The 26,430-nt window shown below is 41.3% G+C and overlaps 1 protein-coding gene across 1 annotated transcript in view; it reads right to left on the bottom strand.

Moving 5' to 3' along the window:
• Positions 1-26,430, bottom strand: part of MEIS1 (Meis homeobox 1) — a 136,195-nt gene that overhangs the window by 49,884 nt on the left and 59,881 nt on the right. The window contains exon 8 of the mRNA XM_082672620.1: positions 10,539-10,684. Within this exon, the coding sequence (XP_082528746.1) occupies positions 10,539-10,684 (146 nt within the window). The remainder of the gene's footprint in view (positions 1-10,538; positions 10,685-26,430) is intronic.

Raw genomic sequence — 26,430 nt, 5'->3', positions numbered from 1 at the left:
AGTGGGATTTCAGGCAGCAGCTTTCATTTACTACTCATTCCTTGTTAAATTAAACACGAAAACACGAGTTGTGTGAAAGAAGTCAAAAAGAAGGCCTGCACACGAGCCAGACAAGTATATCTCCTATTTACCATTTCTCCAAATACGTCGTTGGCAACAGGCATTGTGAACAGGAGTATCCCCCTTGCTTGGCTGGCCCATTCCTAGCTCGATATATAGCTGCTACAATAGACCACAGCCGAAAGGTCAAGAGCAAACAGGCTTCTCCGGAAAGTAAGTTTCATCACGTATCAACAGGAAGCCTGGGCCTATGGTAAAAAATTTGACAGACTCAAGCCTCTATTCTTTACCCTTTCTGCTTTCTGAAGTGCCTGGCCATGATCCTCACATGAGAACGTGTATCTGTTATTAGATGAATGATGTTAAGCCCTTTGAAGGTATAGACAGTATCCCATATTTCCATTCTGGCTAGAAGGAAGGAACCCGATTCCACTCATCTTTAAAAGTTCTCCAATGGAAAGATCATCAATCAAGTTCATACGGTATTAGATGTTTTCCTTTTAAGTATTAATGCCCTGCACGTTTCCGAAACACATCAAGATAAATGCTCACCCATCTCACTAAGGATGTGGGTGGAAGAAAAAGAGTGTGCGGTGGGTGACATTACTAGAGGGAGTGAACCTGAGGTTATACCCCTCGAAGCTGACATTTTTATGTCAACAACTAAACACAGCCACTGGTAATTAAAGGTATTTCTCTGCAGCTCAGGAGCCAGCAGGGTCAGGTACCATTTTACACCACAAACCAGTCCTTTATGCATGTAGATTTACCAGCATTATCTGCACAGGGAGAAGAGACATTAGCAGCAGCTGTCTCTCTGCTTTTACACTGAAAATTCTATTCATACAGACAGGTGGAGTAATTTAAAAGCCAATGTGGTGCAATTTCGATGTGACTAATGTCACTGCCTACTAAAATGCCACCATTACCACTGTTTATGGAAACATTACTAAAATTACATTTTATTCAAAAGAATTTTAGGATTCTGGTTATTACTAGCTTGAAAATGATCAGACCTCAGTGTCATACCCCAGAGCGGTGGCTTAATTCTCCAGGCTTTAGCAGTCTTCTTTGCTGAGAAACGACAGTTGGATTGTAGTTTCAAGAGTAATTGGGGCTGCATAAGCAGTTTCCCCTATCTCCATAAAGCAAATGAAAGACATAGCTCTTTGGCGTCCTGAACATGTGACAGGCAAAAAATCTTCAAGGAGCTAAATTCTGTGTTCGAAGGGTTAGTCACGATTTGCATGAGGAAAGATTCCCCAAATCACTAACACACGTTGTTAGTAATACACACGGCTAGAGATTTACCTATTTCCATAAGGAAGGAGGGACAGTTAATGTTTAAAATCTGAAATTCTAACAATGTATAAATGATTACAATTGCACAAAATATCAATAGCTGCAGCTATGCCTTCTTTATGCACAGATATGTCTGGAAAAAGAATCTAGATAGGAAAGGACCTTCCTTGACCCCCCGTTGCCAATAACCATGAGGTTGCACTATGAAGTTTTGTGCCAAACCTTCTGGCTCTTATTTTTATTTAAAAAATACTAATCAGCTAGCTCATGAAATGAGATTATAATTACACCTTTGAACTCCCATGATGGTGATTTGATTTGCTCTGTGTTTGGGAGGCAACATGGGTAAAAGCACATGGAAATTCAAGGCAGGAGACCCTCCCTGGTTGCAGCTCAGCCAGTTCCTAGCTTTTGACCCTGAGAAAATTCATTAACTTCTCTCACCTTCATTTCTGTCATCCTGACTGCCTTACAGGATTGTCTTAAGAATCCAGTGTATGTGAAAAGATTAAACTACAAAGCACCATAGAGACACATATTATAAGTTTATTTAGCCTTTTGATCAATTTTTTCCTTCAGCTGTTAACAGGACAGAATGATCCAATGTCAAAAGAGTCAAGCAATTAATGGATCATTTTAAAAAAAAACTTGGTAAAAGTAACATTATGTAGGCAGGAGATAATTGCATTTCTTTTAAAAATGAAATCGTCATTTTTGTGGAGTTCCTTCCCTAAGAAGTTTGGGAAACTGACTTTTCTTTAAATACGGGACAGGAATGATTCCTAAGCTTCTATAAACTGCAATAGAAATTTTCTACACTCATTGATCTTTCTTAGGATGAGTGTTCCTATTAACACCTCCTGGCCTCTGGATGTCCCAAGAACTTCCTAGGACACCGAATTCTCAAAGGCCATTTGTGTCATGGGAGAGCGCGTGGGCTTTACAGGGATGCTAGCGACAAAGTTAATGTGAAAACAGACAAAAACTGATCGCAGAATATTAAGAACTGAAAAGCAAAGACACCTAAATGGTTAAGTTCATATATATTGCCCCATTTTTTTTCTGGAGAGATAATACCAGGAGGACATTCAAATACAAGCAGTGATTTAAATCAAACAAAGGTCTCTATTTCAGAAGATTTTGAATAATCCATTATAAAACCAAGTAACTTGTGTCTCATTTGAATATCAACTAACTTAGGGTGCTTGCATTTACAACATCAAGTTACTTGAGGCCTATCTTTTCTTTAGAGTGTCCAAAGATAGAGCAATACTTCTTGTATTGGGAGCCACACTCCTTGGGCTATAATGTGCTGAGTGAAGGCATTTTGCAATAGCAAGAAAACACAAAATCTGAAAGGTCTTTGAAATGTTAGAAAATCGCCTGGTGTAATTCTTCCAGCTACTCCTCTGCTCTTGGAGGCTGCCCACAGGCCCACCAGGAAGTGGACGCCTTATCTGAGTGTTCGAGGGCTCTCTCCTGCCTCCTGACACACTGAGCTGAGTATCCAGTCCATTGACGAAAGCCACCTTTCCCAGGCTCAGGACTCGCAAATGGAAGGACAAGCAGTATTGAAACACCAGCACGTTTGTCCATAGCAGTCATTTTGCTGTAAATCCGCACAATTACTATCATTACTACCTTGGAGCCCTAATAAAGCGATTTTTGCTGTCTCATGGCATTCAGTATACCTCAGGTAAGCTTGGCCCATAACCAAGAGGGTATTGTGACCATTGCAATGTGGTCTCCACTCTTGGCTTACCCTCTGGCATTGGCTTCCATCAGCAGAAACAGAAAAATTAGAGCCCTGAACATAGCTATTTAGGGGATTAAAAGAAGTAAGATGGATCAGTTTTTCCCATCAGGATTGGTACGGATGGCAGGGGTTCAGAGAGATTTGTCTTATAGAAAAGTGCCCAAGTATATAGGGACATATATGTACACAGAGTCATAATCACACTTCCGTAAGAAAGACAGAGATGTGATGAGGATATTTCCAGTTAAGTCAAAGTCTCCTAAATTACATGACATATAGATTTCCTTCCCCTGGCAAACAACCAATCAGCCAAACCAAACCAAAACACTGGAATCCTTCCTAAAACAAAACCACTGGATTGTCTGTCCATCAAACCTCCATTTTTAAACCAAAGTACCTTCACTAGGAATCTTGAACACAGAAAGTAAAAAGCCAAACCTATGTCACAAAATATTCCTAAGGATTAGACTGAGTTAGTTTAAAAAATACGCTCACACATATGTACGTGATGCTCTAATTTTAATCTGAAAGATAAATTGAGGAGGAGCTGTTTCATATTCATTGACTGAGTTTAGCGTTTTATCTTCAAAAATGTATCATCACTAAGAGGTATCAGAAGACAGGACATTGATATATGCATTGAAGTGTAAATGGCGAGCTAGTTTTCCAACAGTTATGTGCATGGGCAACCATCAACTTAATAAACTGTGCTTATGTGGGCACTTCTGTTTTGAACCTAGTCCTTCATTGAATCAACCCGATTAAGAGTATATCAGAAAACCTGGGCTTCCCTGGTGGCGCAGTGGTTAAGAATCCACCAGCCAAGGCAGGGGACACGGGTTCGATCTCTGGTCCGGGAAGATCCCACATGCCTCGGAGCAACTAAGCCCGTGCGCCACAACTACTGAGCCTGCGCTCTAGAGCCCGCGAGCCACAACTACTGAAGCCCGCGTGCCTAGAGCCTGTGTTCCGCAACAAGAGAAGCCACCGCAGTGAGAAGCCCACGCACAACGAAGAGCAGCCCCCACTCGCTGCAACTAGAGAAAGCCCAAGAGCAGCAGCAAAGACCCAATGCAGTGAAAAATTAATTTAAAAAAAGAGTATATCAGGAAACCAAACTACAATGTATTTTTAACTTAGCCTTGGAAACAAAAGGAAAATTTTAGAATAAGCTGACAAATTGCCAGCCGGACGCTACAAGTGTCCCTTATTTAAGGCACCATATAAAGGCACCAACCATCAGTGAAATGAACAAACCATTTGCCTGAGCACAAAAATCTCAATCACACCCCGAAATTCATACAGCCCCAATCCGAGTTCATCTGCTTAAGGGTCCTACGCACCTGGATAAATGAACACTTTTAAAGTTGGACTTTTGTTTTTACTTTTGATTGTTTTTTTTCCCCAATGCCTCCTCGTCAACCGACTGTAATTCCCCCAGGTCAGAGGTGCATAACTAGGATGGGGAAGAAAGGCTGGGGCAAAGCGAAGGAGGTGTGCGGGAGGCTGGGAGGGAGCTCTGCCAGGTCACTAATGGCCTCTGGGGCAACAACTTGGAGAACAGGCTGATGCTTCGCCTTTGATCTTCTAATTCACAATGATCATTAGTATTAACTCCGATTCTTCTGGGTGAAGAATTCCAGCTGTAGCCTTTTCAGTTTACCTGACCTAAGAAAATTCATCACGCATCCCATTAAGATTTCAATAACCAGCTAAGAAAAAGAAAAAGGCCGTTGCTCCAGAATCTAGAAACCACTCGCTTCATTATTAAAACAGGGTTTATATGATGTATATTACAGAAGAATTAGGGCATTCCAACATTACCTCCAAGTCATTAAATAATCTATTCCATTCTCCTCCTGAAACAGATGACTCCCAATTGGGTAAAAGATATTCAGGGTCCTATCTAATCAAAGTTGAAATATGCTATCTCCAAAGTAGCAGAGATCTTTTAAAAGTAAGATAGAGAGATCTGTCATCTAAGCCTGTATTGATTTCGGCAAAGCCAAGCTCTGACCATCATCATGACTAAAGCCTGGGAAAGTGACTGGTAACCTCGTGTAAGAAAAAAAAGTAAGAACTGTGAAGATATTCTTCTTATGTATTTCAGAGAGCTCATTTTTGTTATGGGACATGGGCATCTGAAAGGAAAAAGAAATCTTCTCACTCCTTCATACTAGTTTTCAAGTATCTTAATTTAATAAGGTATCTGTAGATACCACACAATGAAAAAAGGATCAACGTTAGCTGCCATCTCCACAAGCCACCCTCCTTGGCTCAGGCATACGAACACGGAGGACTAGTTAGGACTGTCTTTCCCAAACACTTTGCACTACCCTGATTGACATTTTAGGTCAAAGTTCAAAAATACAGTCTTCCTGCCTTGCTACCTTCTTAGAACTAATGGTAGCTGAAGGATGCTAACTGGTAAGGCACAATAAGAATATTCACTGTTAAAATTGGCAAAGAATAGTGGTGAGGGATAGGAGGAGATACAGAAATGGCAGGAGAGGAGCAAATTCCATCTGCTACCTAACTACGTGCCTCTGTATTAGTCCTTATCTCTGTGTCTGCCTTTTGACTTTCCACTCACCTTGATCAACAAAATGGGTTATCTGGATACCAATGAGAAGTACTTTTTCATTCTAACAATAATTTGTAATGTTTAGAGAGCAGTTCTTCCAAAATTGCAGGCAGAGATTTGATACTAAGATGTCTCCACCAGATCTTGTTACCAAAAGCAAAAACCAATGAAACAACATCTGTCTCTTCTAGAGCATTCACTTCCCAATTCAATTCCATTTACTCCATTCTTAGAGTGGCGGACCCGCAGGGCACTTTTCATCTAATAGTGTTTCTATGGCAACGCCATTCTCAACCTGGAAGATTCTACAACCCCTCACTTTGGCTTTATCCGCATTGAGAGGAAAGTCTTCTAAATCAGAAATTGAGACATAAATTTCGCAACAGAAAAAAAAAAAGTATTTTCCAGGCTAGAAGTTGAAATAAAGAAAACAAAATCAAATAGCAAAATGTGTATATAACCTAGAAACAAAGTTTGTCTCTGTAGTACCCAGTGGGTCCTCAAGGTCAGTGAAAGGAAGAGGAATCCAAGAGAATGTGAATGAAAGTCAATTCACCTTCAGGATCACCTCTCCTACTGGTCAATGCCGAATGAGTCACACCTTGAATGGTGTCTTCACCTGAATTTGCAGGTATGCATTTTAACAACCTCAACTCTCCCTAACTTTTCAGGATTCCTAGAGTACACAAGCTCCATGCAGGAAAATATGTCACTGCATATTTTCAATAAGAACCATATCAACCCCTTTTCTATTTAGATTATATTTAAAATTGCAATATGTTAGGGTAGGAAAACAAAAAGAAAAAAGACCCCTAATTCTTTAACTTAAACATTGTATTTATTCCTTCTCTTCATTTTTACTAGCCCTTAGGCGGATATCTCTGTAACGCTATGTAGCAAAATAACCAGTAATATGCAAAACACATCCAGCTTAAACATTATGACATAGCAGGTTATATTTACAGCTGGAATAATGCCCTTAGGAAGGAAAAAAAATCTTGATGTGGCATATGCCCCTGAACTGATCATGACTATATAGTGACTCACACCCAAATATTAAGTACTTTCTAATTGTTTGCAGTAATTTGTCTTCAGGCAAATGCAAGCATTTCTATTAATACATCCTTTTATTTTCTTCCGAATTCTCTCTCATTATCTAAATAATGTCAGTCATTCTTTTCATTTCCAGGGAATAGTTTCTTTCAGGAGAACTTCTCTAGCTATCAAAACTGGCAAAGGTTCAACTAAGTCTAAGGTGGAAATTCACATCACTGAAATTTCCTTTTACCCCATAATCACCAAAGTTTAAAACCTGTTTCCTTTTTCTTTTATTGTTTTTATTATATACAAGTATGTCCAGTTTAGCTTGCTAGAGACTGTGAGTCCAAAAATGAAGCTTTAGTTCTCTCTTTGGAGTAGTAAAATGTGCTACTGATTAAATCTACCTGTGACCAACTACAGAAAGGCACATTTTTCTTATGCAGCTGGGGTGCAAATCCAGAAAGGTTTTTTTTTATTCAGGGCCTATTCTACTCCTCTAACAAACAAATGCTGAAAGCCCTTTCAAAGGCAGCTTTTTTAACTGAATAAACTCAATGAAAAGATTGACCCATTTATTTGAAAAAGAAAAAAAAGATAGCAATTTGCTTTCCAAAAGGTGTATGAGGTTTTATAATATACCTCTGGCATTTAAAAAATTAGTTTTTTTACAGTTTGCTAATAAATTGTGATTGCTATTGTTTTAATTAGCCAGAGTTTCAGTTGCTCTTTTATATTTAGCAAGATTTCATAAAGGATCTCCTGGATAAGTTGCATTAATCATATAGCAAGAATGTGATCATCTAAAATTTGTACACAGTCTTCCAAATGAATTGTGCATCCCTAAAGACTTCTCAGAATTTGAAATAAATTTACTAAAGAATTAATACTGAGATAACAGTAGTTACTTACATTTGGACAAATAATAATAAAACTCTCTTTATACGTTTTCTCATAGTATTTATTATAATCAGCTCTTGACTATAAGTATTACCTAAACAGTTTATGCATTCTTTCAAGAAGTATAATGAGACAAGGAGAAGGCTGTTCCTTGGAACTGGAAATCTATCTACTCTTGCAATTGGAGAAGAGGGACAGAAGGGAATCTTTCTCACTGGAAGAAGGAAAGGGGGAGAAAATTTAAATATATCTCCTCACTTTGCTTTTTAGATGATATTATGAGAGCTTCTGCTTTTTAGAGACCGTTATCATTGTCAATATTTTTGTATGAGCAGATGGCAGTGGAGTGGGGAAGGAGGGTGGAAATACCCAATGGAAACCAGGAGACAACGTCTATGAGCATTCTTAGAATGCCAGGGAGACATGGACAAATGGTTTCCCCCTCAGGGTAGTGGTACAGGCCAGCACCGACCCTCAAACTGAAGGAAATTAGCCGGACCTCAAAAAATCAGACAGTTCATGAATAATTTCTGTTGCAACTGCCCCAATAATCTATGGACCACAAAAAGCATTGCAATGCAGGTAAAGTCATGCTGGCTGTTAAAAAGCATTTTGTTGTTGTTGTTCTTTTTTTTTTTTTTTTTTAAGAAAATAATAGAGCTCTTGGCAAGGTTCTTCACTAGGGTACGACCTAGAAAACCAGGAAATCTGGTGGATGAATAAAAGAACTTGCTTCTTCTCTCCTGATTCTGTCTGAACTAATATTTGATTATATTTTATTCAGGGGCACCTCAGCTTCGAGTGAAGCCAAAACTCCTTTGCAGACTGAAATGGAGGCTGACGAAGTCTATCTCTTTTTTTTCTGTTAGTTTAGGAAATAGAGTTTGGTTGTGACTTAGGGTCAACCTGATTTTGTCCCCTCCCCCCGCTCATCCTCAGGTTAGATCAGGTTAGCTGGTTGGCTCCAGTGACGAAATACCAGCACGGCTGCATCAGCACTTTTGCCCAATTGTCACTTCTTATCTCCCGCTGACTTTAAATGCCGTACTATTTATTTATTTATTTATTTATTTATTGCGGTACGCGGGCCTCTCACTGCTGTGGTCTCTCCCGTTGCGGAGCACAGGCTCCGGACGCGCAGGCTCAGCGGCCATGGCTCACGGGCCCAGCCGCTCCGCGGCATGTGGGATCTTCCCGGACCAGGGCACGAACCCGCGTCCCCTGCATCGGCAGGCGGACTCTCAACCACTGCGCCACCAGGGAAGCCCCCGTACTATTTATTTTTCATGCTATGCCCTCTAGACCCTAGTCCTTCCCCTCCCATTCAGCGGTGGTCAATAATCCTCAGCAGCAAACTTGCACAAGGCAGATCTCAAACTATCCACATAAATGCAACAAGTGTCGGGCAAGTAATGGCACCCGAATCAGGTTTCAGGTCAACCTAACATGATGTTAAAATCAGCTAAACCGCCTACATCTTTAACTAACTACCAGTATTAACCACCTGATTCCAAAACTATCAGCATAATCCAGTTACTGTTTGGAATCATGGTGGGAAGAAGAAAAGGAAAGAAACTATTTTTTAGTTAGTTCTGCCGCTCTCGGTTTTTATTTTATTTAGGGATGCTGGAAAATCTGGATTAATTTATAGCCTCGAGTATTATTGGAGGCACAGCCTCTGTCCAGAGGAGCTGAACCAGCTTGGTCTCCCACATCCTCTGTTTGTCTCCCTGTATCAATATAAGTCACTGAGGAACATGGCTTTGAAAGTGGGTAAGGATGTGAGGGTCAACAGGTCTGGACACATTAGTGACAATGCAGAATTAACTTTGATACTGAAGGAGATCAAATGACTTTAAGAAAAGCAAACTATGCTAAAAATAGTAACATAAAAGGTTTGCTCCTAACATTTCTTTAAAAAAACAAGATTTTTAACATTCATTCATTTTAGGCTAGTCTATGCTACGACCTGTCTAAATTTGTCCTTTGTCCCTAATATTGGAAGTACCCCTGGCCAACAATTTTGTTGATTTTTAATATATTATTTTACCCATAAATCTTCATTTCATCTTCTTCCTTAGATGTCATTAAATCAGTATGCACTTCCAAAAATATCCACCAAAATATTATGATTATAAATATTTTGAACATGAAATCCATTCAGAACAATAACCAAACAAAACAAATCCCTCGGTGGCATAAAGCCCCAAATCTCCAGTTTCTCACATCTCCAGGAGAATTCCTGCAGTGAAAACAGCAATACTCACACAGACAATATAAACTGTTACTGGGCTTGAGAAGTCACAAGGGACTACACAGGAAGAGCTGACTCTATATTGCTGTTTTCCTTTACAGTTCTAAATACAGGGACAACTTTCACTGTGCAGCTCTGACTCAGATGAACGTTTTGTAATGGCAGCCAGTACATTCAAACCACTTAAGAGCAAATTATGTGAGCAACCTGCCATTGCAACAAGATTTAAATTTTTGCAGACCATTCGCCATAAAGGTCCACTAAAGCATTGGAAGAAATTAAGTCCTTCTCTCTGGGGTTTGTCTGACTTTGTTCTTAGTGGGACCTGGTTCTAGGTACTTGAAGAGTCACACTGAGAAAAACAACATCATTAACATACATACTTAAAGTCACAAGTGCACATGAACTCCTAAACCTTATAACTTACAAAAGTGAGCAAAATCGCAATAGCAAACTTCAAATAAAACTCCTAATTTGGGGTATGGATCTAGGAAACAAGTGCTAACACCTCTGTAAGAACTGTGGGCACACAGTGACTTATGAAATATTCCAAGTCCAGAGGGATCATTTTTCCCCCCTTTTTTCTATCAAAACTGGTTCATTGTCCATATTTAGTTTACATATGTCATTTAGAATCCACTTACTGTTAGATGCTGGAACAGCCACGCCCTCATGATATTTGTGGCTACTTTGGGAAAGATGCCACGCTTTTTGTGACGCTTTTTGTCCTTATCTGGATCATCATCGTCACCTGTGCTGGGGGAAGCTACACTGTTGTCCAAGCCATCACCTGCAAACATAGTGAATCAAATTTTGACTGATGCTACCTTAACATGCTTTATTCAAATAGAATGCCTTTGGATATAAACAAAACCAAAAGAGCAATATCAATGATTAATAGTTTATTTGGTACTCTTTTCTTTCTTTCTTTCTTTCTTTTTTTTTTAAGAGAAAGAACAAGGTCTAGGCTCAAAAGTAGTCAGGTCTAAGGAACTTCTTCCAAAGAACACTGGAAAAGGTCAAAGGGAACGGAGGGGAGTATCCAATCTCTTTAATAGCTTTGTTGCCATGGTAATTATTCAGATGTGGATAGTGGAGACATGTTAAGTGTAACTCCTACTGGGGAGTTAAATATGGTGGAAACCATAAGCAGAGGTGCTGTCCATGCCTGGGTATTCAAATCCCACATAAAGTCATTGATGTCAACTTGTGAGAAGATGCATTTAAGACATCAACTATTTCCATAAGTGATCTATCTTAAGACTAAAGTAGGCCATGGAAATGTAGGTAATCCATCACATAAGCAGTCTGACATACGAATGCTTCAAATAGAATATAATTTTTCTTGTCATAGAAAGAGAGCATAAAGTTTAGTAAGGGAAAAACTCTTGAAATCGATTTTTAATTAGAAAACAATGACTATTTAAATCAAATAAAGGGATGTTAAATGAATAGTCAGTTGGGACTGTATTCCCCTAATAATCCAGGCAGTTTCTGAAAAATTTCTTCTAGATTTAAATTTTTCTCACCAAAAAGTCACCTGCTTACACATTCCTATACACTGGATACTACTTTTCCATTGATTTTTGTTATAACATTTAAGTTGTTTCTTCTAGATAATTTTCTGGCTCTGTGACACAATAAGGTAAAGAACGTAGTATTCCTTTTAAAATGGCATATTGAATAAGAAAAAAAAAAAAGTGAAATTTCAGTTCATATAATCACAGTGTCCAAAACAAGTCATAAGGTACAAATGGAAAGTAAACACTTGGCGTTTAGGCACAAATGTTAAAAGGGAAAACAAGAGTGGACTAAACATACTACCCTAAAAAGTAGCTTAGCTTTTGTCAAACTGGTACCCCAGCTCTCTCAGTGGAAACTACTGGCTTTTAAAAAGGCACAGGTCGATCTGGGCCCAGAAAGAAGAGTTAGAGTGGCGAGGCTTAACAATGAGCTAGCACACTCCCTGGGTTTACTGGGAGACCCGTGCACATGGCCCAAAGAACTCTGGTAAGACTGCACATGGGAACTAGCCTCAGATTCCTTTGGATCGCGTCATGAATTTCTGTATTCCTTGCTTCTTTTATCTAAATATCCTACACACAAAAAGAATTCTCTATTTTTAAAAAAATTTTATTGATAGTTGATTTACAATGTTGTGTTAATTTCTGCTGTACAACAAAGTGACTCAGTTATATATGTACATATGTATATTCTTTTTCATATTCTTTTCTATTATGGTTTATCACAGGATATTGAAGAATTCTCTATTTTGATTTCAGTTATTTCAGTCGAATCTAAAGTAGTTAGGTTGTCATTAATCGGTTGTTCTTAACAGAGTTCCCTCAAGAAACTCCTCCCGGCACCCCTCCCCCCAAAGGAAAACTGCCCCCTGAATTACCTTGACTTGTACTGAGTTGAAGTTTAAAAACTTTGTTGGGTGAGAGACAGACTGATTTCGACATTTCTGCTAGGATGACAGCATATGCCACAAACACAAAACTTTTGCAGAACTTTTCTGTTGAATTTTTATCAAATTAAAATCCATAATTTCATTGTATTCGATGTTTTGTTGACAAAAATCGTATATTCTGTGAAAGGTCCATGGAATCATAGCTGTGTTCTCAGTGAAAAAGATCATAAAGACCCACAATTCCCAAGCCCTCACTGTATCAATGAAGAAAGTACTTGTGATCCTGCTGGATGATTTGCTCAAGGGGGGTGGTCCAGGCAGGACGAGACACCCACATCCCTAAACCAGGGCTCCTTCCACCGCACCGCACCTTTGATTTGCATACCCAAGTGTTTTTTTTTTTTGTTTTCTTGTGGTTTTTTTGCGGTACGCGGGCCTCTCACTGTTGTGGCCCCTCCCTTTGCGGAGCACAGGCTCCGGACGCGCAGGCTCAGCGGCCCTGGCTCACGGGCCCAGCCGCTCCGCGGCCTGTAGGATCTTCCTGGACCGGGGCACGAACCTGTGTCCCCTGCATCGGCAGGCGGACTCTCAACCACTGCGCCACCAGGGAAGCCCTACCCAAGTGTTTTATAAGGAGTCTCCTTGGATTTGCCTAATAAATTCTTAGAAAGTCCAATATTTAAAGAGGCTTTTTATTCAGAGAAGCAATTCACCATATAAAATAACAATTCATTAAAAAAAATGAGAAAAAAAACGAACTCAAAAGCATTTAAATTTTCAGTGGGCTAATCCACTTTCAATATGCAAAAGGTAACCAAGGAAAAGAAACATATTACTTGATCACTGATTAAAAAGCTTCTGACCTAAGGAAACAGTTTTTCACCACCTCGCCCATGATTGTTTTCAACCTTAAAAAAAAAAAAAATAGCCTTTCTCTCCATCTCAAAACCCCTTCAGATTAATTTAGCAGGCAATGCCTCGTGCCTGCCTTGAAGAGAATTCATTGATAATTTATGGAAATATCTACTATAATCCAACGGAGATGACTTTTTTCCAGCTTTGTGCATCAATAGATAATCAAGGCCTTAAAGCAGCCTTAGCTTCCCATTACCTCAGGCAAAAGAATTCCTGAAAGCGTGCCTTGAGGGCACCTGAATTATATACTGCATTAGGAGAGGAAGGCTTTCTGCATTCCACGTGTAACACTCACCAGAACCTTTCCTGTTTATTTCTGCCATATGAAAGCAGAAGCATTAGGAACAGAATTGTTTAAGTGAAGACTTATGTAGATACAATGGAGAAACCTTTCAAGCAAGAGCCAGATCACCCCCCTTCAGTCCCTGGCAGTGACCTCTCCCGAATAAAAGGTTTCTATTACATCATTAGCTCAAGCCAAAAACAGCCTTGGCTTAATGCTCAGTTTGTTCTTCCTACTGTTTTTAGGCAAATACAGCTACTTTACTCCCATCTGGGAGGGAAATTACACTGCTGGGTTGTAATCTAAGACAAGATTTTCATTGGAAGCAAATGCTTTCAATCCAGTGTAAATACTGGTGCATGTTCAGAAAAGCCTAAAACAATAAACCCTGCTCCTTCCCGACACAAGTTAGGGAAACGGAGAGGATGGGGAAGGAGGAGAGCATAATAAAACAGACGATTCTCAAAGCAAACACTTTCATAGATTTTAATAAATTGTTTAACCTCTTCCACTTTCTAAAATGGAAAATTGATCTCGAAACGTCTCCACCTCAGAGGAAAGTCTCAATGGTCAATTGTACCTTGCACATTTCCATCCACTCTGCAATTTGATACAGTCACCTCTCTGCGGTCTCTGGAGGATTTATTTCCTTTTTATTTTTAAGATCACTAAACAAACTTGGAGGACCGCCGGCTGACCACACGGCAGCAGGCAGCAGCTCTGAGCCACATTTGTAAAATGTCAGCAGTGACTTCATTCCTGGAGCTGACTTCTCCTGCCACCAAATGAAGGCAAACTGAAAAGGTGGAAATAATCATAAAAATGATGCTAGTCCATAAACAAGCTTACAGCCTCATTAGGATAGCAGTAGGCTCCAGTGGGTGATTTATGCTCGTTTTGCTGATGCTATGAGGAAATGCCATAGGGCGACTTTAGCCAATTGCTAATGCGTTCTGACAGCTTCTTAGCAACTAGTGCAAGCAACGTTGCGGCGTTTGCTAGTGACAGAAACCGAAAATGTCATATTATCTGCCCATGTGTCATGAAGTCCGTGTGGCAATTAACTAGCAGGCCAGTGACTGAGGGGCCAGAGGCTCCTGAAAATGGCCTTTGGCTATGCAGAGGCAGCCAACGGGCGCTGAGCCGCACACGGGCCACATTCTAATGCAGAAAGCTACTTCCCTGCGACTTCCCTGGCTCTGATGAGACTGGGCCACTCAAATTCCCCCTCGTCCCCTCACTGAAGTGCCACTCCGGGCTCCCTTCTCTCTCTGGGCACTGGCTCCGGCGCTATCAGAAGACTCTAAAGTGATCTGCTTTGATCTGATCGTCCAACTGGCTCCTTAATTGGCACTACCTGCTTCTGTGCTCTTTGGACACTGGATTCAAAGGTGCCAGCTATTTTTCTGCTCTCTCACAAATGAGTCTAAAAGGATTTCAGATCATTGAAGCAGACTCCTGGCCTGTCAGATGGCTGGGAGCAGAGGAACTCTGGGCAGCCACAAAACACTGTTTAAAAAACACCAGGCTTCTAACAAGCAGGGGGAGAATCCTGGCCACACTTTTCAGGTTGCGAGCTCTCGAAACCATGCACTATATGTCAAACTGTCAAACCTTTCAGCGTGGGCCATTTGCCCTTTCAAATAATATTTAAGAATTGTTTTTACAAAATTTTATAGGCCATGGTCTAGTGAAAGAGGCCAACCAACAAAGAAAGGAATTTGTACTACAATTCGTCTATGGACAATTTCTTGTGAGACCTGGGCCCGTCCCAGCGGAGCAAGGCAGGTGACCTGTGACAGCTCCCAGGCTGTCAGAGAGCTCAGATTTCAAACATGCTCAACTCAAACATCCCTGGTCGCCTATTTAAGCATGCCCAGGCATTTAGACTGCGCTATCTCGTGCCTTTCAAGGCAGGATAAAGCGGCATTTATCGTATTCAGTCCATTCAATGGGTCAGACTGACCGTGTCAGCGGGGGCTCCTTCCCGGCAGGTCAACGTCTGACTCCCATTTTTCTCTCCCTCCTAACTCCCTCTCTCCCTTCAGGACCACCGGTCCCCAAAACCTTTTCTGAGGGAGGCAAAAACAAAACCCCCCAAAGCGCCTGACATTTACATCACAAGGGCTGGGCACTTCTGGTGGCAGTGGGCCAGCAGGTAGAAATAAAATGGGCTGTCCATCAGAGGGTTCTTTATGCCACAGAGGCAAAACTCCTAATTAGGGAGATGAACTTTCAACTGCCAGGGCAAAAGAACATGTAAGGTTGTGGACCCTCCTGTTTTGCTAGAAACCAAGCTGGAAAACACCCCGCTTCAAGATCATTTCATTGACAATTTGGTAGCGAGACTCCATGGTTTCAGGCCACGTTCTCTCCTTAACCTTTACTTTTCTCCTCTTCGAGTGTTTAGAAATAGAGTCTTTGTCCCAAAATGTACCTAGACTCAAAAATCAAGGCCAGTTATAACCGTATCTTTCGATACTGAGTCGATTCTGTTGTGCCTTGAAAGCTGTTTCAATGGCCAGTGCACAGCCCTCCGAGGACTGTACAGCTCATGTTATGAGGCGGCTGCATTTTCATCCAATATTAAGGGTTTCTGTTTTTCTCTTGTCTGTTTTCTCACATAGCACTTCTCCGTGAGAGAATATGGCCTTTCGTCCCTTAAATGGTGTGTAGAACATTCCCGCCTTTCTAGGGGCCCCTGGTGCAAACATCCCCTCGGTATGGGGAGGTCGGGTTTCCTTTGTAGTCGAGCTATCTGGGTGTGCCAGGTTGCTAGGAAAAATGTAAAAACTACCCCAAACCCACTTCTCCAGATCCTGGCTGTGTCTACTTAGCCAGAAGTCAGAGGGGATAATGTTTCTGTGTTATGTTAAGAGGATAAATGGTGAGAATTATAACAAGCCTTTCTCAGGAACCGGCTAGAACACTTCAGAGGCTTTAAGGAGGTGTTTTGTCTTCATTTAGAATGTGTAATAGCTGCCAGAATGATTTTTCTAAAACACATATCTGATCGTATAACCCTGGCACTTAAAATCCTTCTGCAGCTGCCCTTTGCCTTCAGGATAAAGGTCACACTTTTTAGCCTGTCGTAGAAGGCCTTTTGTGATCTCTCTCCGGGGTGTGTTTGTTTGCAGCCCGTCTTCTGCCAGTCCCCGGGGGCACCGCACTCGACGCCCTGCCCCCCACCCCAGTCCTGGGCCCACCTGACGTTCTCGGGATCTCACTGCACACACGGATCTCTCACACCTCTTTGTGTTCCCCTGTGCTAGTCCGTTTCCCTGGCAAACTCCTCTGTGACCTTTTAGGTTCGGTTCAACTGCCATCTCCTATAAGGAGTTTTTTTTGGCGGTACGCGGGCCTCTCACTGTTGTGGCCTCTCCCGTTGCGGAGCACAGGCTCCGGATGCGCAGGCTCAGCGGCTGTGGCTCACAGGCCCAGCCGCTCCGCGGCATGTGGGATCTTCCGGCACTGGGGCACGAACCCATGTCCCCTGCATTGGCAGGCGGACTCTCAACCACTGCGCCACCAGGGAAGCCCATCCTATAAGGAGTTTTTGCTGGACTCTAACTCTCTTTAGTAATCCTCCCCAGTCCGGAGTCATTTTTCTTCTCCTGACATTCCTCCACCCAAATACACTTCATACTCTACTAGCACTGTTCATTTCCGTGTATGTCCCCTCAACTTGATTATAGAATATTGTGAAAACAGGGACCCGGTCATACTCCTCACTAAGATTCTCTAACCCCAGGGTTACCCCTGTGTACAGGGTACAGACTTGTCAATTGCTTATTCAGTGAATGTGTGAATGCATCTTTTTTTCACTGTATGGAGAAAACCGTAGTTTCAATTTCCCGCTGTTACAATTCTTTTTGATACACACCTAAATGAAACTCTTGAAAAATATTCACCAGTGAAATTCAATGAAACGTAAGAAAACACTTTTTAAAATGCATTCTCGGGCTTCCCTGGTGGCGCAGTGGTTGAGAGTCCGCCTGCCGATGCAGGGGACATGGGTTCGTGCCCCGGTCCGGGAAGATCCCACATGCCGTGGAGCGGCTGGGCCCGTGAGCCATGGCCGCTGGGCCTGCGCGTCCGGAGCCTGTGCTCTGCAACGGGAGAGGCCACAGCAGTGAGAGGCCCGCGTACCGCAAAAAAAAAAAAAAAAAAGCATTCTCCAAAGCTGGGAAGTTTCCTTAGAATTTTGAAGCTCATCTTGGACAAGAGATGGACGAAGAGTTAAAGTATCAGACTTCTTTATAATGTTTACCATAACCCTTTAGAAATACACCCCTACTCCCTGCAATTACAACTTAAAACTATTTACCTAACTAAAATTTCTTGCTGTTTCTCCATTTTTCCTGAGTTTACCTTTTAAAAAATAAAGCAAAAGTTATTTGTCTCCTTCTGCATTTTCCCCTCAATGAATTAATTATACCACTCCCCGCACCCTTGACACACCTCTCAGTTTCACCCCAGTAAAGAATCTCAACTGTCTCTAAGCAGACAATTTGACCCTGAGCTCAGACTCCAGACTCAGACTATAGATATGGTACAAACACAAAACTCTAGAACTGTGGTTTTGCCTTGTTTTTGCCAAGTCATTGTGTCAGTCTTTCCCACAGCATTCCTCCACACCTGTCTCAGCAATTCTTCAGCAACAGGTTATCTGAGGACATTAATATCTGATACTGTTACAGATTGACATGTCACAGAATCCTAGGAAACATTAGAAAGGTTTTTGCAAGATAAATGAAAACATAATACAACCTCATAAGTCTTATTAAACATTTTCAAAATAAACAGAGTAAACTTTCTATATCTTCAAATCTGAGGCCAACAGACATATGTAATAGTCTAAATCCAATGGTTAACTTCTACATTTAACTTTAATTAGGGTTCTGTTAGCTCAGCCTCCGTTTTGTATCTCTTCTCATCCTGAGGTGTTGAAGGTTTCCTTGTTTTCAGTTCAAAGGGATTTTCAGTTGATCAAAGGTAAGCACACTCTCATATATTTTATTTTATCACCATGTCTTTCCTGAAAATTTTGAGGTAGTTCCTTTGGAAACCAAGATGAGGTGTTGTTGGTACCTGCCCTGGCAGTGCTAAGTCCTAGAAGGGGCTTCACAAATAACCAATGGGACAGATATACCAATGGCACGGATCAAAAAGATGGAGCTAAGGTGAGCAGGGGAGAAGATTAAGAAGAGCAAGCTTTAAATAAACATATTCTTGGCACTTATAAAAGAAATGTCTAGCTACGCTTCCAAAGGTTGGCTTCACAGAGATTCGCTATGAGGCTTTTCCTTTCTAGTTGAATTTAGGCTTGTTAAACAGTGACAGATATCTGTCAATAGCTAACCACTGTGGAATGAGCTCACAGCCTCACTCTGCCCTTTAGTGGACTCCTGACATCACAGAAACCCCAGGGAAGAGATGGAGAATCAGAGCCTGCAGGCAGGAGCTCTCTCTATGAACCTACTGCCCCCTTTTCTAAAGAGTAAATATAGCACTTAAAAGGGAGCTCTGGGGCTTCCCTGGTGGCGCAGTGGTTAAGAATCCACCTGCCAATGCAGGGGACACAGGTTCGAGCCCTGGTACGGGAAGATCCCACATGCTGCGGAGCAACTAAGCCCGTGCACCACAACTACTGAGCCTGCGCTCTAGAGCCCACGTGCCACAACTACTGAGCCCACGTGCCACAACTACTGAAACCCACGTGTCTAGAGCCCGTGCCCCGCAACAAGAGAAGCCACCGCAATGAGAAGCCACCGCAATGAGAACCCGCACACTGCAACAGAGAGTAGCCCCCGCTCAACGCAACTAAAGAAAGCCCGCATGCAGCAATGAAAACCTAATGCAGCCAAAAATAAATAAATTAATAAATAACCCCCTCAAAAAAACAGTAATTCTAAAATAAAAATAAAAGTGAGCTCTGGATATGTAACCACCTTTTGTACAACCTGTCACTCCTATCATTCATTCATTCATTCATTCATTTAACAAAAATGTACTTAATTCTTACTATGTCCCAAACACGAATGCCGACCCCCTAGAGACACAAATGGTGAACCAAACCAGAAAGAGTCCCTCTTTCTATGTGCTTTCCAGTTAGAGGGCATAGACGTTAAACAAAATAGTCACAGCAATAATTGTGCAACTGTACTCCATCAGAAAGAAACATAAATCTTTGAGTGTGTGGAACAAAGGACATCGACTGAGGCGGGAGTGATCTGGAACAGAAGTCTGAAGGGTAGAGAAAAGTCAATTAGGTATAGTGGACAGTCTAAAAGGGCAGAGGGCAGGGAAAGTATTGCAGGCCATTGGAATCACATGTACAAAGGCCCCGCCTGTCTGGGGGAAGCATGAGACAACCACAGTACTGGGACCTGGGAAAGCAGGGACAAGAGGAAACTGGAGAGGTAAGAGAAGCAAGACCACACAGGGCCTTGGGGGCCATAGTCAGGATTTGGGTGCTCATCCCTAGGTTTCTAAGAGTTGTGACCTCTAAGTGTATTTCCGTGGGGTCCCCAGTGTCCTTTCCATTGCATGCCCTGATATTATATAAATTTTACCACATAAAGCCTCATCCTCCAGTGTCTCTTTTAGTTCCACCTAGCAAATCCCTACTTTCCAAACCAAGATTGGAGAATGAGGGACAACGGACGAGCAATGAGTCTATTCAGGTAGATCCCAATTTAGGCACCAATTATATTCTGAAGTTAATTTGTAAGCAGGTCTCTTGGACATTAGAACAAATTTTCACATAGAAGTCTGTTATGAATGGTGATAGTTTCCAATTCTTGTTTATCAAAAGCCAAAGTAATTCATTAAGTGAAAGGAGTTCTAACTGACATGTGAGCCCTGGATTCAGGAAGTCAGAAAGTGCAAAAATAAGGAGGAAGATGAGTTCCTTCTCATATTTCTGTGCATAGAGTCGGCCTAGGAAAACATTAAAATATGTATGATTGCCTTTAGTACCTCTTTTTCTGTATCTCTCCTCTGCTACGTAGCTTTCCTTTCCTGGACTTTCCAAGTATCCCAATGCCTTGTAGAGGCACTTGGCCTCCCAATTACGGTCACGTCACCTGGACCGATTCTATTCCTGCTATGAATTAACACTCATCATCATCATCTCCCGCCAATCCCAATAACCAGTCTTTAAGTCTACTTGACCTGAGCCAGAGTTTAGGTAGCAAGCAACCTGAAAGAATTAGTTCGGACTAGGAAATGCAAAACTGATGCTTCCCTCACCTTCCCAGAAGTACTGGCATTTTAAAAAGATTTGTTCATGTAAATGAATCTTTAATGGCAGAATTTCAGGAAGAGAAATAAAGTGTCTAAAAATACGTAGCTTGTGTATTTTGATCAGTGGATGCCAATCTTTCAAAACAGCCCAGTGTCACTTTCCTAACTGTTGATTACATCCTGCTATCCCCTTCCCACCCCAATCCCCTGCTTCTATTTGGGAAGTCACATGCTTCTGAACACCCCACGGTTTCTCACAGAAACTGTGATGACAGTAAATGCGTCCTGTAGATGTAAAGCATGGAGGACAGGAGTTAAGAAATCCAAGTTGGACGTGTGTGTGTGTGTGTGTGTCTGTGTGTGTAGGTCGTTCATAATTTGGGTGTTTGTAACTCGGGGAGGATTGCCAGCCTGTTGAAATACATTGGGAATAACTTTCCCATAAATCATGCATTCTGTGAAGCTTCTATCTTCATTGTCAGCTCAAATCATGCATGTAAGTGTGTGAAAACTATGGAAAGAAATATATTAAATAACCGAGACCCAGAATGAAAATATCTGCTGGATTTTTACAGAATACAAAAAAAATTTTTTGTTAAAATTTTAATGTGCAGTTGATGGGATTAAAGGAAGAAACTGGGCTTTCTAAATTCATGGAAAGTAAGATTGTCAGTTGGAGTCAATCAATAATCATATTTATAGTTTACTTCAGATTTAGTTTATCAAAGTGTTCGTACAAGTAGAGTACCATGGACAGATAAAACATACACCAAAAATCAGATAAATTTTCCACCTTTTTTTTCTTAAATCATTGCACTTTGTTCTTTTGAGATAGGAATATCTTTTTCTAGTAATTCAATATGACTTTTTGACTTGAATTCCCCTCAGGGGAACAACAGCAAATTAGTTGCCTTCACACAGAGGACAAATAGCAATGATGAATAAGAAAGAAGAAAAAAACACATAGTTTACTCATTTTTCATCCATTCAGCATTTTTTTTTTTTACAACTAAATACCATGGAAAATCCCTGCAAAAACAGCATAACTTCTTAATGAAGTCTTAGAAACTTCAGGATGTGCGTGCACTGAAAAATATTACTGAAATCTATGTATTTATAGTAACAATAAAACAAAATGGAAATCCCCGACCTTTCTCTAAGAAACAAACAGAATACACTTCAACTGCAAAGGTAAAACAGTATAAAACCATAAACTTTTGTTCTGAATCAACATCTTAGAAAGCATTTTAGGACCCAGTATTTTGCCTATTTTTTTAATATTACAGTAATGTATGACAAGTTCATTGCTTGAAATATTCTGCCCCCAAAATATTAAATATATACTAATGAATGGTCACAAAGTTCTATCTAACCATGAAAATAAATGTTTTGTCAGTAAAAAAACCAAAAAACAAAAACAAAAACACCAAAAAAACACAAATGCCACCCACACATGGGATCATATAGACAGGCAGAGAGACAGACACAGACACACACACACACACACACACACACACACACACCATTTATTTTTGTGATATCTTCAAAAGCTTGCCAGATAATTCATTTTTAAACTTCTATATGCTCTGCATGTGTATATGTATATTATGTATATATATATGCGTGTATACACACACACTTTTACACAGACAGGATAACATTTATTTATCAAAGAGCTCACTTCAACAATTATATAGGATACAGTTAAAAGTAGGATTTAAAAAATATTTCTAGCATAAAGATGAGAAGCAGTGGGTGACTTCCCTCATGGTCCAGTGGTTAAGAATCCGCCTTCCAATGCAGGGGACGTGGGTTCGATCCCTGGTCGGGGAACTAAGATCCCACATGCCACGGGGCAACTAAGCCTGCGTGCCGCAACTACAGAGCCCGTGCACCGCAACTACCGAGCCTGCATGCTCTGGAGATCGCGCACCGCAACTACTGAGCCTGCAGGCCGCAAGGAAAGATCCCATGTGCCACAACTAAGACCCAACGCAGCCAAAAATAAATAAATAAATACTTTTTTTTTTTAATGTTAAAAAAAAAAGATTAGAAGCAGTGGTTCTCAATTTTGGCTACACGAGGAATCACGTGGTAGCTTTACAAATGCTGATGCCTTATGCTATACCGGAGAACAATTAAACTAGTATTTTGGAGGGTGAGAGTCCGGCATTAGTGAGTTTTAAAGCTCCAAGATGATTCAAATGTACTGGATTAGGATCACAGATTAAATGTGGTAAAGCTCATAGACTTTTCACAGAGAAATGACCAAAAGCCCCTTAATCAGAGAATTGTTATATTTATTTTAGACACAGTTTTTAAAAGTTTACTCATCTGGTTTCCTGCCTTATAGTTTGTACGCTGAAAGCTTTGTAAAAATATAAGATTATGAAGAGGCAAAAAATAAGCACCTAAGAAGTGTAGCACAGCAGGGCCCCTTAGCATTGGGGAAAGCAGCCCGATGAACACCAAACAGGCTGTATAAACAGGAAAAGATATGGTGCAGGGCCATAACTCATGGACCTTCTGACTTTCAATTTTCTTGAAGTTGAGTATAATTAGATATGATAGGGCATATGTGTAGTCTGGAAACACTTTCACTAAAAATGTCCCTAAATTTTTTAATATTTAAAAAAGTAGGATTCTGTTCATCTGGACCACATCACTCTAGAATGACTCCAGATAAACCAGGATAAGGTGTCTCCATTCTGTAGGAACTCTACCCCCGTGTTTGCCCTCTCTTCACTGGTCTGTGTGGCTGGATGAGCAGAGCCTTTGCAATGAGCGTGACATGGTTAAATGCGGGGCACCAGTCCACCCTGACTTGCCCTGGCTTCCCGGGGATCTTCCCTCCAGACACTCATGGGCACTTCCCTCCTCATCCCCTACTGATGCCCTTTCATTCTGCTCTCAGTCTATAAGGAGGTATGAGGTAAGGTCATGGTGTATGCAGGAAGGGCACCAGGGCAGCTGAAGGTGGATCACCGTGGATGAGAGAGTGGGACTCACCTCCTGGGGCAGAAGTTGGAGCAAGAGGAAATGCCACGGGTCAAGGAGGAAAAAAGAGATGATATTCTGCACAGATTTCTTTGCACGCAAAGTCAAATGGAATGAGGTTGTGAAATGTAGATTAGCAAGTCTTTGGGGAGAATGAAGAGATTATTAAGTATAGTGAGCAGGAAAATGGGCAAGAAAGAAGTTGGGAGTTCGAAAAACAATGCAAGTTATTCTCTTATTTTAAGCCATCTAAAAATCCAACAGTTCCTGAAAGAAAAGGTTTGAGAATTGCTGGCTTGTGTCTGTGACGACACCTAACTTTCTCTCCTCTGATTATCCAAGGCTCCGGTTCTTTTGTAGATTTGTGGTGCCACACACACCAATCACTCAGTTAATTAGGGACAGGCACCTGCTGTTCAAAATCAGCACACTCTGAAAAGTGGCGACTTGACTTTGGTGGGCATAGTAAAGATAAAACTTTCTAGAGCAGTGCCACCCCAACTTCCATGTGTATTACATAAAACACCAGGGATCTTGTTAAAATGTAGTTTTGGATTTAGTAGGGAAGAAGCCTGAGATTCTGCATTTCTAACAAGCTCCTAGGAGCTGCGGATGCTGTGCTGCTGGTCCAAGGACCACAAGCTTCATCCCAGCAAGGCTCTGGAGCATCTTTTCCCCATGGGCACCTAAAGCCAGCAAGTCTGCTGGGTGCATGCGGATGCCTAGCTATAGTGCAAGATGGGGACAGCCTCCTGTCCCTCCACACAATGAAATGTACCTGCACCCGCTGGACAAGGCTGCGGGCAAGGCTGTTCAGGTCCTCATTTGAGCAGGCAACCCACTGACTGGAGTGTGGAAACAAGCCAGGACGTCTCCCACTGGCGACTCGTTTCTCTGAGTGCTACCGCCCTTCTCCTTCTCATCTCCTCAGCATGTACTATACCTCACTTCTTGTCTCCTACATTGGAGAATAGTTTAGCCTCTGGAGTTGGATTGCCTAGGTTCATAAGAGTCTCATCTTCCCCATTAATAGTTGTGTGACCCTGGGCAAGTCATTTAACCTCTCCAAGCCTGAGTTTCACCCCTGTAGAAAAAATGAGCATAGTAATAGTACTTATACCTTAGAGGTATTGGCAGGTGAAGTAAAATAAGCTGCCTTCATATATACAATGGAGTATTACTCAGCCATAAAAAGAAACGGAATTGAATTATTTGTAGTGAGGTGGATGGACCTAGAGACTGTCATACAGAGTGAAGTAAGTCAGAAAGAGAAAAACAAATACTGTATGCTAACACATATGTATGGAATCTAAAAAAAAAGACAAAAAATGGTTCTGAAGAACCTAGGGGCAGGACAGGAATAAAGACGCAGACGTAGAGAATGGACTTGAGGGCAAGGGGAGGGGGAAGGGTAAGCTGGGACAAAGTGAGAGAGCGGCATGGACATACACACACTACCAAATGTAAAATAGATAGCTAGTGGGAAGCAGCCGCATAGCACAGGGAGATCAGCTCGGTGCTTTGTGTCCACCTAGAGGGGTGGGATAGGGAGGGTGGGAGGGAGACGCAAGAGGGAGGAGATACGGGTTTACATGTATACGTATAGCTGATTCACTTTGTTATACAGCAGAAACTAACAAACCATTGTAAAGCAATTATACTCCAATAAAGATGTTTAAAATATAATAATAGTAAGTTGCCTTAAGTGTTTAACTCCACACTTGGCAGTGGTGGCTCAGCTCAGTGAATGCTAGTCTCCGTGGTGACTTGCTATGGAGGACATTCTTTGAGCAAGGGGACATTTATCCTGATCCCCTCACCCCAAGCAGGCAAACAATCATTGCCACTCCTGTCATGGTTCCCCCTCCCCCCATCCTGTTCTCATTCCCAGGAGCCAAACTTTTCCAAAACATATACACCCACTCTCCTAGCATGGCAGGTCCTTTCCCTTTTTTCTTTTCTTCTGTTTCCCCAAAGAACCCTGCAGTGACACAGAACTCTGTGAGTGGGCTTCAGAGTTAAACAGGTGAGCAGTGCAGCCTAAACAGTCCTATCGCATGAAGCTGGTAGCCTATGGCTGAATGGTGGTACGCTGGAAACAATTTTTATTAATACAAGTTCTCACTTCCCACGCAAAACAGATTATGCCCTCTGCTCTCTAAATAATATTTCTGTGGCAGTTGTCACTAGCAAAGGTTTTTGTTCTTGATTTGCAAATACGGGGGGGAAAAGTGCTATAATTTAAGAAAGTATCTTTACGGTCTAGGAAAATCAAGATGCCCTAAAGAATAACAGGGCTAATTGTCAATTATAGTCCATCCCTTGTCTAGATAGTAAGAATAATAGTAATGATAAAAACTAACATTTATTGAGCACTTACTAGATACTTGAAACGGTGTTTGGCCTTTAGTTTCAATCAACTAAACCTCACCAAACCCTTAGACATTAAAGTTAAATTATCATGGTAAAAAACAAATCAATTTCTCCATATTTTAAAAACCCTTTATGTGTTACGGATCTTTCAAAGACTGTTTTAGTAGCCAATAGAAATAACTCATATTTACTAACTAACGATTATAGGCTGCACAGAGAGCACATGCCATGCTAGGTGCTTTTCTAAATTATCTCACCTCATCCTTGCAATAGCCCTAATGCACAGAAAAGGAAACAGACCGCTCTA

This window comes from Grampus griseus (assembly GCF_964374135.1).
Source record: "Grampus griseus genome assembly, chromosome: 15".
Classification (NCBI taxonomy): Eukaryota; Metazoa; Chordata; class Mammalia; order Artiodactyla; family Delphinidae; genus Grampus; species Grampus griseus.
Note: the sequence above shows the minus strand (reverse complement) of the source record. Positions and strands in the feature narration are given on the sequence as shown.